This window comes from Panonychus citri, unplaced genomic scaffold, assembly GCF_014898815.1.
Source record: "Panonychus citri isolate SS breed McGregor unplaced genomic scaffold, ASM1489881v1 Contig00104, whole genome shotgun sequence".
In the NCBI taxonomy this organism is placed as follows: domain Eukaryota; kingdom Metazoa; phylum Arthropoda; class Arachnida; order Trombidiformes; family Tetranychidae; genus Panonychus; species Panonychus citri.
In genome coordinates, this window is record NW_026515509.1 from 1,093,241 (window position 1) to 1,109,013 (window position 15,773).

At 29.1% G+C, this 15,773-nt stretch overlaps 1 protein-coding gene across 9 annotated transcripts in view; it reads right to left on the reverse strand.

The window, feature by feature from the left end:
* Positions 1-15,773, reverse strand: part of LOC128389001 (uncharacterized protein DDB_G0283357-like) — a 31,810-nt gene that overhangs the window by 13,069 nt on the left and 2,968 nt on the right. For 2 of the 9 annotated variants that reach the window (XM_053348501.1, XM_053348507.1), the window contains exons 8-10: positions 15,184-15,518; positions 5,445-7,225; positions 2,028-2,541 (exon numbers count right to left, since the gene is read on the reverse strand). In XM_053348501.1, coding sequence (XP_053204476.1) covers positions 2,028-2,541; positions 5,445-5,776 — 846 coding nt within the window. In that variant the 5' untranslated portion in view covers positions 5,777-7,225; positions 15,184-15,518. The remainder of the gene's footprint in view (positions 1-2,027; positions 2,542-5,444; positions 7,226-15,183; positions 15,519-15,773) is intronic. The other 7 variants (XM_053348504.1, XM_053348503.1, XM_053348506.1 and 4 more) reach the window with 7 other exon arrangements.

Sequence of the window (15,773 nt, forward strand, 5' to 3'; positions counted from 1 at the left end):
TTTCTTAATGGTAACTGTTTAATTCACAATCAATTTAATAGTAAACTTAAAATTAAACTTTTGCAATGATTCAAATAAACTTAAAGTCAAGAGTTAAGTGTTGATTAATTTAGTTTAATCAATATTAATCACTACAATCAAAAAATGAATAAAAATCCAAAATTAATCACTACATGATAAAGTTAATTAGTCTCATCAAGATTAATTAACTAATTATAAGCACAATCTTAATCACTTACAGACCAAAAAAGTTTCATCTACTAATTAATTTGATTTAGATTATGATAATTAAAGGTAAAGGTAGAAGAAGAAACAAAAAATTAATCACAATTAAAGATGAACAATTACAATTAGTATACAGATAATCATATCGTATCAAGACAATTAACAAGTTAATTAAGGTTAATCATTTAACTTTTCACTTTCAATTCTAACCAACCTTTTCCCTCTCTTAATTGTTACAATCAAGATAACATTTAAATTGTTCACAGCTATACAATCAAGACAATTAGTTAACAACAAGTTAATTGTGATTGGGTGGTTTTTGTTAATCACCAGAAATGATGATGAAAACTCAACAATTAACACAAATGATAAATCTAAATCTATCTTAATCCAAAAGGGTAAAGTGATTAACTTGGATTGATAATCAATCAAAATAAAAATCATCAACAATCAACTAATATTGAAACAATTTAGACACAAAATAATATTCAGATGATGATAATCAATTTAATCATAATTGTAACACCCAAGTCATAATATGGTTAATTATTATTAACCAACAATTAAAGTTTGTTACCATTGAACTGGTTATGTAAATCAGATTGAATTAAATAACAATCAAGGAAAAAAAAAAGTTAATAAAACAATTAAAAGGTAGACATAAACATAAACTGAATTAAATAATGAAACCAAAACTAATCAATTGAATCATCTTGAATTAGTTAATTGTTACCAAGAAAAAAGTTACAACATGATTAAATTGAAAGCAAATTGAACGTTAGGTCAAGACCTTCAATCATCATGATTAACCAACCATTTAAATATCACAATGATTAACAAGACAATTTAAATTCATTAATATCCAAACCATTAGATCAAACAATCAAATCAATTATTGATTAGCTATGAAAAAATAGTAGCTCATCAAAATTCATACTATTATCATGACGGTGGGTGATGAGGAGGAGTGGGATGTTAACGGTGGGTTAAATTGTTTACTGATGGATGGAAATGATTAGTTGATTGTTACATATGCTTCATCATTATGGATTTGAATGGACAACAAAAGATGATGATGATGATGATGGAGGCGGTGGGTTAACTGAAGGGTGGAGTGTCAATGATAGTCAAGGTTAATCTTAATGGTAAATAAAAGTTGATTTAAATTGTTGATTAAAACGGAAATTGTAATTTTTGTGGTTTCTGTCTTTAGGATTAACAATATTGAATCTTTGTTGATTTAATTGTCATGCTTTAAATTGATTGTAAACACACAATCAACAGGGTTAGAAATGTGTATTTACTTATTGGTTTAGTTTGATCAATTTTTATGATTCGTTGATTGTTGACAATTAACATTTTAATCATGATGCAAGATCATGTTCCTATTGTTGATTATCCTTGGGTAAGAAATAAAAAAAGGTTAATCATCATCATCAGGTTGACAATTAAAGTTAAATTGTTAGTAATCATATTAGATCATCTTTCTGACATGTAATAATTATCTTATTTACTAATTACAAGTTAATTGATTAATTGAATACTCATTTAGATAGAATTTAAGTGAATTATTTAAAAGAATCAAAGTTGATTAATAAAAAAGGTTAATTGATTGATTAAGCCTGGAGAAAATTAATCAACAGTATTAATTATCATTAGATTGAGATGATGGATTATCCAAATTGAATTTAATTCATTGTTAATCTTGTAGGAGATTAAATTGTTTATAAAGAGAAAGAAAAAAATATTCGAAATTTTGAATTTTCGAAAAAAAATGATAGAACTTCGAATATTTTTCTTACCATTTCGTGAAGATTTTTCATCGATTCGAGTGCTTTGCGATTCTCTTTATTATCGTCCGATGTGATGGGCGTGGATGATGAAGAAATTTCATCTTTACCTTTAGTTGTAGTGGTCAGTTTATCGTTTTCGATAGATGATTGAGCGTCTTGAGCGATTTCTCGATCAATTTCTTGTTCTAATTGGATCAACATTGGTGCGATCATACCGATTTTGGTTCCTTGTCGAGCGATTTCAAGAAGACAGAGAATGAATGATTTCTCGTTTTTTCGAAGGACAAGATCATCGGTCTCGAATAAGAGACACTCCATGATACCGAGTTTTCGACACCATGAGATGAAATTGGAAACATTATCACGAGCATGAAAAGTGCCCGGATTAACATCCGCACGAAATGATAACTCCTTTTCAATGGGAATAGAACCATGATTAGGATTAGTACCACCGCTGCCACCAGAATGATTATTGACAAGATTAGGATTGGCTCGAGCCTTTCTGATTATATTGTTGGCGTGTCTGTGAGAGAGATTAAAGAGAAAAAGAAAAAGAAAACAAAATGTTCCATTAATAGATCATCATTTTATCTCATTTATCATCATCATCACCTACACGATGTTATTGGTCAGTGATAATGGGGAGTAAAGGTGGAAAAGGTTAGTGAGAGTGGGAGGTGTATCTTTTCATCATCTTTCATGATGAATGTCATGATAAATGTTTTCAAGTTTGTTTGGTCAAGCAAAGTTTGTTTTTGGCGAGAGAGAGAGAGAGAGAGAGAGAGATAATGTTATTAATAAAAGGGCGAATCTTTGAGAGAGATTTTGACTCTCCCTTTTGAAAGAGTGGATGATTGTCAAAGATGAAGACAAAGATACGATGACACTAGAAATGAAAATGGATCATCATCATTTTCCATTGGTCACTGGCCATTGGTCAGAAAGTTTTTCTCTTCTTTCCAATCTTTTTCATCTTTTTCTCCATTACTCCCTTTTGCCTCGTAATGAATTTCATTGTCCACCTTTTGTCCATCATAATTGTTATTGAGTAAATACAATAATTCATATTTGCATTGATTGACACTAATGTTTAAACTCAATTCAAGTCAGAATATGTAATCAAAATTTGATTTTGTAAACTTTGGATCCAAGAGGTTATTTTGTCATTTAACATCAGGTCACCATCATCATCATCATCATTATTTTGATGATGAACATGGATGCTAAATACAGTAGTTTCATGGGAATATAAACTAAGATGATGATACTGATCATTACGAAACATCTTACACTTCATCTTCATCCTCCTTCTCATCTCTGGAATAAAAATACTAAATGAAAGAGACTTTTTTTGCTTCGTCGAACTTACAGTTTTTTCTCTTCCATCCATTAATAACCAGGGCGGAGAGTTAACAGTTCAGGTCATATTTAAAAATCTCTTCTCTCTCTCATCCAAATCATCTTCATCTCATCAACTTTGCTTTTCTCTTTTTCTTCAAGAGATAAAGATGAAAGAGCAAAGAACAGCCAAGAATAAATGAGAAGATGAAGGAAAGTACAGAGAGAGAGAGAGAGAGAGAGAGAGAGAGAGAGAGAGAGAGAGAGAGAGAGAGAGATGAAAAGAAAGAGGAAGATAAGAGAGAGAGAGACCTTTTTTAGGCATTGATGAGAAGCAGAAGATGAGGATGACGAGAGGAAAGATGAGATTTCTTTTCTTTATTTTTTGTTCGCCTTCAATTTAATGTTAACAATCATTTGCTATGTAGCATTTCAATTGGCTTCAGAATCGACGGTCCCGTCAAATTCCCGCTGAGTGACAATTTGACCTTACATTTTGTAGATTCAACTAAAAAGTACTAATATTTACACTGAAAGAGCCACAGTACTGACCATCAATAAGAACCCGCTCTCTCCCACCCAAGACCTGAAGGTCAAACAAAAAACCCGCTATGTTAATAGAAACCCACTCCGATATCTCCTCCTATTTTCCTCATCACTCTGACAATTAACATTCAAGTTGACAAGTTAAAGTTAATTGTTGATCAAATTTCTCAACACAAAAAAAAGAATCAAATTATCCTCTCAACAATTAACAATCAACTCATTGAAAATTAATCAATATTGATTCAAAGACCATTGACTTATTGAATAGCTCAACAATTAACTTTGATTCAATTTCCCGTTCAAATAATTGTGACAATTAAATTTAGTTATTACTATTAATATAACACTGAGTTAATCCATTTCTGGTTTCAATCGTAATCAACAATATAATCAAACAATTTGACTAATCACTTTACCGACTAAATTAAATATAATAATAAAATGATTAGGAGGAAGAAAAAATTACGATAAAATTAACTAATTGTAATCAATTTTAACCACAAAGTAAGATTTTTTTTCTGCCAATTTGGCAACAATTAACCAATGAAGTTGATTATTGAATAAACTGGGAACCAAATTGTTTAGTGATTTATTTTCAATCATTAACAATCAAATAGGAAGCAAAGATGATCATCATCTTGGAGGGTTGACAATATGTTAATTGTTGTTAAATAAATTACGAAAAAAATATTACAATTTAACAACAATTAAGGAAACAAAATAAGGTGAATACATTGTAATAAAGATGCTGAAAGTTGATTAGTTAATTGTTGTCCAAATGAAAATCAAAGGGTGCAAAAGGATTTCCTATTCACAATAAAGTTAATTGTTATCAAAATTGTCATTTGTATCATTTATTGGCCATCACAATTAGTTAATTGTCACCAATAGGTGATAATATTGTCATTCCTTTACCAAATCAATTGAAAAAAGTGTTAATTGTCACCATTGAGCGTTTGTAGTTAGCAAACAATAAGTAACTGTTAAGGTTCATCTTTTAATTGTTATTATTGTAATATAACAATCAACGAAAACCAATCAACAATTAAAAGGTAAATAAACCTAAACAATTAAATGTAAAGAAAATAAATCCAATTCTTGGAATCGTTTTCATTGATGAATTAAGCTAATCATTAATTCAGTTCATCAAGTTAATCACTTTCTTATTTAACATTTCATCATTAATTATTAACCATCGGTCAGAGTCCAAGTAATCAACTAAATTGTGCATTAACTAATTAACTAAATTAAATATAAACCAAAAACAATTTAAGTAAACCAAGTAAAAGGAAAAGTCAATGCAATCATATTTTACATTCTAGTTAAATTGATAATCAAGATTATAAGTTGATTATGGTTACCAAATAGTCAACAATTAGTTAATTGTAACAAAAATATTTTCAAGGCAAAAGCACAAAACTATTACAACAACAACAATGAATAGCAAATGGATTAGTGATATTATTTGGGATTATTAGGACAAAGTAATTAAAGGTAAAAGATATGAGATAGAAAGTTAATTGTAAGCAATTAGTTAATTACCTGCAAAGTATTACACCAGTTTCCAGTTTTTCCATGAAATTGTCAACATTTATGCTTAAATTGTAAAGGGCATTTAACCATTCGGCAAGATCTTCCTTCATAGCATAAAGATATTCCTCTGATGATTTAAATGGACGAAATGGTCGAGGTTCGAGGTGTCGAACTTGTTGACCATTTTGGACATTCGAGGCGATCGTATTGTTTACATAATCCTCACTATTTTCCTCTTTCATGGTTTCACTTGGACTGTTGATCTTTTTACAACTATCCTGATGGTTTTGTTGAGACACTAATTGTTTATTACTTGTGGTCAATCCAATGTCACTGGTCATTGTCTTTTTGTTTTCCTCTTTAAATTGAATAACTTTTGAAACTTTAATTCTTTGAATAATTGATTATTCCAAAACAATCAAGTTGATTGGTGTCACTGGTGTGATGATATTAACCATTTAGATGAACAAATGTGATGAGAAAAATAAACATAAACAAAGAGAGAAAGTAACAAAGAAAAACAAGAAAAGATTAAGATTAGGATTAAGAAGAAAAAGTTTCGCTCTAATTTTAATGGTTGATTGTTGGTGGCCTCAAGTTAGTACAAGAAAGATCATCTAATATCTACGGAGTCTTAATAGACTATGGGTTTGGGACGAAGAGGAAGATGAGGATGAAAATAAGGATGAGAAGAGAGGGAGAGGGCGATAGTAAATATATCGTAGGCCTAGAAGGAAGATAGAGGGTAGAGGATAAAGAGAAGATTAAAAGTACACAGAAAGAGAGAGAGATGAGGATGGAGAGGAAGATGATAAAAGAGAGAAACGAAGTTTAGATCTTTTGACTTGAGTCCATGTTATATAACAGAGAAAGTGAGAGAGTAAGGGATGAAGATGAAGATGAGGAAAAAAAGAAAACAAGATTCTACTTGAAGATGAACATTTGAAAATGATGTTGGCACGAGTTCACAAATTGTCCATCATTGATATTTCATCATTTACTCACACAAGTAAACACTTATTAACATGAGATGATGAGGTAACATCAATTGTAATTAAAGTTGATTAACAAACAAACATTTTGTAAAGATGATTAAACAAATTTTCAAATCAATAAGGTAAGTTAATCTAAACAATTAACTTAATATTTGTTGTTGTTACTGTTCATTGAAAAACGACACTGGTTTTACCTGTTGATTATTTGTTAGACTAATCTCCATCAATTGTGAGTGTGTGTGTGTGAGTAACATGAGTGAGATGATAAAAGAAGAAGAAAAAAAAAGTGAGAGTGATGATAATGTTTGTTTACCTTTATTGTGTGTGAGTGTGTTATCAGGATGATGATTGTTTTTGTGTGGGACTGTAACTTGATAACAACATGATTACCTGAGCTTATCAACGTCTTACGGTAAACTGATAAAGTTTTGACTCACTCCACTCACTCCACTCACTCCACTCACTTACTCACTTACAAACATGATCATCATCATGATAAAAGGTGAGTTGTTTGGTGAGTAAATGAGAAAAGAAAACGTTTCAAAAGATAATGTTTACCTTGAGAGAGATTTTCTTATATTCGTTTTTCAATGATTAACTGATTACCAACATGATGATGATTCATATCAATTCAATATCGAGATGATTGTAATTGATTCCCAAAGGTTATATTTGATTTCTCATGATAATTTCATCAGTGATTCATATTTTGTATCCAATTCAATGTTTTCATTGTCAATGTAAATCACCAATGTGAGAGAGTTACAATTTGAGTTAATTGTTAGGATTGTGAATCTGTTATGATGAAAGAAGCAAAAAAAGATACAATTAAAGTTAATCATCAAATGTTTGATAATCTGATTTCTCTTAGGATTTATTTATATTTGTTTATCAACAACAAGGGAAAAGTGGGTTAATCGATTGATTTTTACCCTTAGGGTAAAAGGTTAAAGAAAGTAAAAGTCTCAAGGTTAATTGTTTGATAATTTACTTTTTGCTTAGCGTTTTAATCCAGTTCAAGAGTAATCAGTTGATCGTTAATTACAAAATATACTAACTGTAATTACTATGATTAACTTGAGTTAATTGTTTTCACAATTTCAAGTTAATTGTTTTAGCTATGACAACGATTATAATCAATTTAATTACAATATTGTTAGGAAACTATTTCCGGGTCAACCTTATGTTGGTTTTTATTATGGTTTTTTTTTCAACTTTCAAGGTAAATATTATTATCATTTCCGTTTCCTGGGTTAGTGTTGTTGTTTCTTTACTTGTAAAAAAATAGACTACAATTAATTCCTGGTCATCCCTTCAGAAAATGTTATTATATTATTCAAATCTCTCTCCCTCTGTGTGTATTTCCATATCATGCTGTGGTCAAGGTATTGACCAACAAGGTAATTGGAAACAAAAAAGAAACCAAAATATGACCCCTGGTTTATTGATAATTAAAATTCATTGTTAATGATCGGGTATGATTGTGAAAAAAACAGGTAAGCAAAGGTAAGACAACGTATCATCAATAATGAAAACAACAACAAAACAAGTGACCTGAGGTCAGTTTTTTTTTGTTGTTTCTTCAGAAAAAGAATCAAGTAAACTTTTCCGTTTAGTATTTTAAGGAAGCATGAAAATTAGTGTGACCAATGATGGAAATGATTTAAGTTACACTTAATCAATTGGTGGTAATCAACATAAATCACCAGCAAAAGTAGTGATGAGAGAGAGAGAGAGAGAGAGAGAGAGAGAGAGAGAGAGAGAGAGAGATGATGGGAGAGGAAGAGTATCTTCAAGGAGGGTGGAGGAGGAAGAAGAGTTAATAAACAAGGTAGAAGTGATGAGAACATGTAATTATGTTGAGAATCCATTGAAATTGAATTTCCTTTTATACTGAGATTAACTCTTAATCCATTAGGCATCTGTAATCATCAAATTTAATCTACATGAGTGTTGATCTTCATCAGAAAGTTTTTTTTTCAATATTTTCCAAATGAAAAACTAATATAATAACTTTTTAATAACAGGTAAGTGGGTTAATGTGTTGGTTATAAACAAGGAAACCCGTTATTATCATTGGATTACATCATCATTATGGGAATTATCAGCATCCTCATCATCTTGTTTATCTCCAGAGGCAATGTTTGTATTAATGATGTAATGGCAAAGAAAAAAAAAATTACTACTCTTACGGTCCAATGAGTTTATCCTTTCAATATCAGCATCATCTTCCCATCAACACCCTTATTTTAATCATCCTCATCTTCATCTTCATCTTTATATCTAATATTTATCATATTATAAGATAATCAAAATATATTGACATTGAATTGAAGGATATTCATTTTGCCTATCAGATTAATCTGATTGATGAAATTATCACTTTCCATTGATCAAACAAACAAAAAATGAAACTTATTGATCAATAAAAGCGATGAAAGTTATTGATTGTTGATAATCAAGATGACGATGATGATGATGATGATGATGATGATACATAAATAGACATTAAAAACCTTGATTTAATTGGATTCAGGTAAAAATATTCATTTTCATGATAGAGAATGAATCTTTTGGTTTTTACATGAAATCTGATCAGATTAATATCTCTTAATACAATGGGTTGGATAATCTTGATAATAATAGATGATTAAATTGTATTATTATTGTGATATTATTATTGATATTGTTTTGATTAACATTATTTCAGGTCAATCACGATTTAAGTTCATTGGATTGATCAACATGATAAATATATTTAAATGATACAAAAAAATTATCAATAACAATTGAATTGAATTGTATCAAAACTTTTTTAGTGATTTATTAATGATGATAATTGATGAAAAAATAACAAACAATTAACAATGAATCACATTTAATTGTATTTAAGATTTTACCGTTATAATCAAGTTAATCATTCGCATAAGTTTAATCAGTTAATTTACATGCAATTTGATTCTGTTCATCATCAATCAGTTAATTGTATCTCAATTTTCATCATTTAAATTGTGATATCCAAGGGGGTGAACGTTAATCAACATCTTCAGTTGATTAACTTATCATCATAAATGGATAACTTTTGAATTTTATACTCGAGATAATAATCAATAGATTTTATTGTGAATAAAAAAAGCTAACAATTAGTAGACAATTTAGATTTTGATCAGTTGATTGCGATTGTAATTGTGTCTTGAAATTTTACAGCAACAATCAACTATCACCACCCTGTGATTAACATTGAATTGTTTCCCTGTGAAAGATGATAACAATTCAAATGAAAGGTTTCCAATGATAAAAAGTCAGGGTGGATGACAAATATATATTAGTATTGTAAAGATGAGGATGTAAGTAGACAAGTATAATGATGGAGATGATGAAACTACTTATCAGCTGATGATAGGTTGTTGTTTTTCTGGTAACATTGAAATGGAAAAACAAAATTCATTTGAGAAGAAGAAAAAAAAGTTCGATGGAGAAAAAAAAATTGGTAACATCATTTAAAAGGAACGGAAGAGGAAGGAGTAGGAAAGGATAAGGAAGATGAAAGACAAAGAAGAAGGAGGAACGAAAGAAACAAAAAATGGAAAGAGAGTATGAAGAAGAAGAAGATGATGATGATCAGATACATCGACAAAAGAGCAATACAAGATGAATGGATTGCAATCTCTTCATCTTCATCCGCATCATCAAAGTAATCATTTCATTCATCTTTCTCTCTCTCTTTCCATCTTCATCTCTCTGAGTCTCTCTACAATTAACAGTATCATGTACTATTATTATCATCATTGTGCAGAGTCTCTTCCTTATCTTGATCCTCTTCCTTCATTATCATCCATTTTCAGGGTTATCCCAGCAAAAAATATCACATCCATGACAATCACATGTAAAAACCACCATAAACAACACACTATGGATATGAGAGTTTGGGTTGAGCCTTTTCAGCTTATCTGTTTATCTGTATTTGTCACAATGAATCAATTCAATCAGTTTCATTCTGAATATGATCAACAATGAAAATCAATATAAATACTTACACAGCACAATATTTACATGATGAATACCGAGAATCTTGTCAAATGAATAAAAACAGGAAGAGATAGAGCGAGAGAGAAATAATGATGAAGCAGTAGATTGTTTACCAATAGAAAATGATTAAGATTCGGTGAGAGTATCAATGGAATCTAAATCATCAGAGAATTTCAAATATTTACTATCTTCTTTTTCCATCCTTACCCACATCCTCTTCTTCATCTAAAGTATTTCCGGTAAACAAAATTATCCCAACAATCGGGAGCCACAAAGAAAAATGATAAAATTTAACACGAAAAAGCAAATTGACTTCATGGTAGCTGTGATCTTTTTCATGATTAGTCTTAATTATCAGATTAAATCAGGTTCAAAGACTGATTAGAAATCAAATCAGATCAATTGATTCACCTAATCTGGTTTAAATGTTAACCAGAAATATCCAATGACCAGGGAAAGAGAGAGCTAAACCTTGACCATCATGTCTAAAAATAAAATCAATAGCCTGAGGGGAGGAAATAGCTAAGACTTGTAAGTGGGTTGGTCAGTTACTCTTACTGACCAAGGTCAATGTTAGCTGTTGACCAGTAGACAGAGAGATGAACTTACTTATCTAGAAACAGAAAAATATTCAAACATAAATATAAGGAAATAAGAAAAAACTTCTCATCAATTAACAATTAATCCAGTTAATTTGTAATGATTATCAGTGAGCCAATAAATTTAATTGTAAAGTTTATTGATTGATTAATTTTCTCGTCAATCATTAAACAATATTAACTATTTAATGTAATATAAAACCTGGAACCAATGTAATTATTAATAAATCCGGAAACGTTTACATTGATTGTTAAGCAGAAACAGTTAGTCAATAATTTAATCTTCTCACTATTACTTTTTAATCGTAATTAGTTATGATTGTGATGATTTAATTGTTGAGTGTAATTAAGACCTCACATGATTATGTTTTATAATAGAGCAATTTGATTAAAAATTAAATTTTCTTTTTAAACTAAACAGAATCAAATCAAATTAAAAAAAGAGGTAAATTGTTGATTGCTGTTGGCTAATTAAGGATTGATTGTTGAATATTATTAATATTGGTTTTGGAAACAATTTAAACTTAATTGTGATTGTAGGGCAAGTTAAATGATTGGATTGATTGAAATGATTACTTTACCAGACAAGAGGGTAAAGATCAGGCAATTTAAACCAAATTAAGGATAAGCAATTAAATTAAATTAGTTGATTAACAATTTTTCAAGAGAAAACAAAAAATTAACTAATATTGTAACAATTAATTAACTAAAACTAATAAACTATTAGGAGTGCCCAAAGGTAAAGTCAAAATGATTAGTGTGGTCAAGAAATTGAGGAAAAGGTAACAATTAATTAATTGTTAACCAATGAGAAAAGTAAATATATTATAACACACAAATTTGATAGATTTATGATTAAGACAAATTAAATGGTTGATCTAAATTAACCACAACAGTTTAAATTAATTGACAATTAGGCTAAATTGTGAGTAAATTTATCTCAAAATAGTTATCACAATTAACTCAACAATCAAAATCTAAGACCAACATCAAAGATTAACAAGTAATATAAGTTGACGATGTTAATCATGATGATGATATTGAGTGATAATTGTTAATCAGGTACGACAATCAAGAGGCAAATTAGGTTACAACGTATTAGATTAAGCTAATCAAAAAGATTAAGATTAAGAGAGAGAGAGAGAGAGAGAGAGAGAGAGAGAGAGAGAGAGAGAGAGAGAGAGATAATTAATTAACTCTTTTGTTTATCGGTGACACAAGTTGATGAACAAAAAAAGATGAGATTAAGAATTAGATTGAATTAAATCATTAATCTCACGAGAAAAAAAACTTTATGATTTAAAGGTAAACAATGTAACTGAATTAAATTGTACTCGGAAATCAATGAACGTGAGAGGATCAAGATTAAACATAATCATCATAATCCATTGTTGTATTATATTTAAAAAAAGGTGTAATCAACAAAATCCAGGTAAACAATTAATGGCCAATGAATGGATAATCAACTTGATTGTTTGAATTATAATCAACTACTGTTGATAGTTCATTGGTCTATCTGAATAAGATGAGAGAGAAAAAAGTGATTAACATCTTAATTAAATTGATTTTTTTTCTTCTTCTTATTCTTAATCAACAATTTAATTGAACGAGTTAATTGTTAAATATTAATAATAATTGTCACATATCTCAACCAATATGAAAACTTTCACTTTTCAATCATTGGTAAAAATTAAGGTTTGACTTTTACTTTTATTATAATAGTTATTGTTTAATTGTTCAATATTATTATTATTATCATTATTCATTAATTGTTGATTGTTAACCATTTAATTGTTGATCATGATGATTATTGTTTATCATGCATTCAAATTTAATATAAACCAAATCTAATCAAGTGTAAACAATTTAAAATTGGTTACAAAAATAATAACAAACTAACCGCACACTTTTATTATTATTGATCAACAATCAGTTTAATTACTTTTGGTGTTGATTGGGTTTGTTGATTGTGTTGAATATAATGATTAGTTTTTTTTTAAATTAAATCTTCTATTAATCAAGGCTCGAGTTGTTTATTAATTGTTAATTGTAACAAAGGGATTTTTCTAGTTCCAGAGGTAATCAGATTAATCACAATTAGAAAAGTTTTCCATTTAATTTCTTATGCTTCTTAACATGGATTCATGATGAAATCTCATGAGATAAATGAATCAATCTGAAGCCATGAAATTAATCATGAAATTAATCAATCAACTTGGAATAAAATTATTCCAATGATTACAATTTGATTGAAAAATTGTTCATCATTTAATATTAGCAACTGAGTTGAAATTGTTGAGGATAAATTGATTCTAACCAAATTGTTCACAATTAAATCTAATTGTGTTCATGTTTTTGTAATAATTAAATTTGCCTCAAGCTAATCAATGTAAACGACTTGGCGGAATTGAAAAGGGTTGACAATTAAGTTAATTGTGACAATGGAGGAAAAAAAATAAAAGTTTACATTGATTAGATTTTGGTTTATTTAATCACCATGGTTCCAATAAATTAAATAATAATCAAGTGAACAATTAATGGAAATTCAATTTAACTATCAATCAATTTTGGCTATAAAGGGTTTCATGTTTCTTAATCATAATCAACATCATGAAATCTAGTCCAATCAGTTGAGATAAATAATATTAATCAATTAAGTTAGTTAAAAGGTCAATGAAATATGAATGAAACTATTGATGATTAACAATTAGTTGATTTCTGGCTCAAAAAAAAGTTATATCAATGTATACAATGAGCCACAATTAATTAATCAATTGAATTTACGTGTAACAATCAACTGCAGCTTCATGTTATTGACACAATAATTAACTTATCATTCAGTAAAAACGGTAAACAATCAAATTAATTGTTAATCAAAGTAATTTGATTAACAGGTAATACAAAACAAAACATATTAACTTGTGGCAGCCTCGTGTCGTTAATATGTTTATATTCAAATTGATTGTAACAATCAAGTCATAATCAAAAAAGTGAACAGTTAATTGTAATTTCGTGACTTTAAATCAGTTGATCATGATGAAAAATTGGTGTTTATTAAATTAAATTGTTCAAACTATTACCTTAATTGTTGACCAGCCTTGAATGAATATCAGAAAGTTGATCAAGATTGATCTTTGGTAAGATAAATTTAAAACTAATTAAGATGATAAGTGTGATGATGATGATGATGAAATTACAATGATGATAATGGACGATGTAGGAAGATCCTTGAAGATAATGGATGACAGGTAATCAGGGATTTTTTTAAAATCTAATTTGATTCATGGTGTAAAAATTGAAGGAAAACCAGAATCACAATCAAGATAAATTGGAAATTAATTTCTAATCATAAACTGAAGGTAGAAATCAAATGTCATTGGATTGAGAAAAATGTATTAGGATTTAAAGGGAATAACTCATAGATTGTTTACCATTTAATCATCATCATCACCATCAATTAACTGATCAACTAGTTTAGGATTGAATGTTAGACTGAACATGAAAGTTAATTATTTTGACATTTTGTGAGTATTAATTTCATGGGAAGTTTGAAATATAAGATGAGTAAGAAATGATGAATAAGATTTAAATATGGATAAGATGAAAACCTGATAACCCAAATAAAGGATTAGATAACAATGGTAAATTTTACAATTAAGTTAATCCAGTTAAAGGATAATGAATGTAATTGTTGGTAAGGTAAATGAGTGACAACAGGATTCAATTGAAATAATCAATTGGAAAAGTCAATTGAGAGAAACCAAATCAACAAAGACAATTAGAAAGTAGAATGAGAGTGAGAGTGAAAAGAGGGAGAATTGATTAAACCATTAGGAGTGAGAAAAAAAGGGAGAAAAACAATAATCATTTAGGAAACTTACATAGGAGAAGGAGGTCAGAATCAGACGAAGAACGATTCTGGCTGTTTGGAGATAATCATGAGGCAAACTCAGGTAGAGATAAAATTCAATTTTATACATACTCAGGGTGTTGTCATGATTATCACCAAATTGCAATAAAAACTAGAAGATGAGACAAAAACTGACAAGAAAATATAATAAACCCAAAGAGAAATTCATTGGAAATAATCAACAGTAATATTAATCGAATTTGATATTCTCTTACCTGAAATTATCGTATTCAAATCGTTTCCAAAATATTGACGTTCACGAAAGAGAGAGAGAGAGAGAGAGAGAGAGAGAGAAAAAAAGTAAGTTGAGAGTTTCGTTGCGTTTGATTCTGTCAGGTAGCGAATCAAAATAAACAAGGTGACCCAGAAAGAGAAAAGTTAATGTTAAAGTTGAAATAATAATTACGTTGTTGTTGTTGGTCTTTATACATAAATAATAGTATTTCCTTGTGATATGTTGAGATATTGTCCAAAAATTTTGGTATAAATCCTGATGGTAATTGGTAATCAAATAAATTGACAGTTAATCCAGTAATTGGCAAAATGGTTCCTTAGGTGTAGTAATAATTTGACAATGAACATGAAAAACAGGGTTAAACGTTGGCACAGTATTTTCAACCTTTTTGAAGGTGAGGTTGTTGTTGTTATTTGAATTTGAAATGATGAAAGTGATGATAAACACAGAGAGAGAAAGAGAGTGAGAGAGAAGCGGGAAAAGGAGAGTCAACGGCTGGTCACTTCGGTTATAGTCTCAAGAGGTAGAGGGAAAGTGGAAGATAATGCGAGTGAGAGAGAGAGAGAGAGA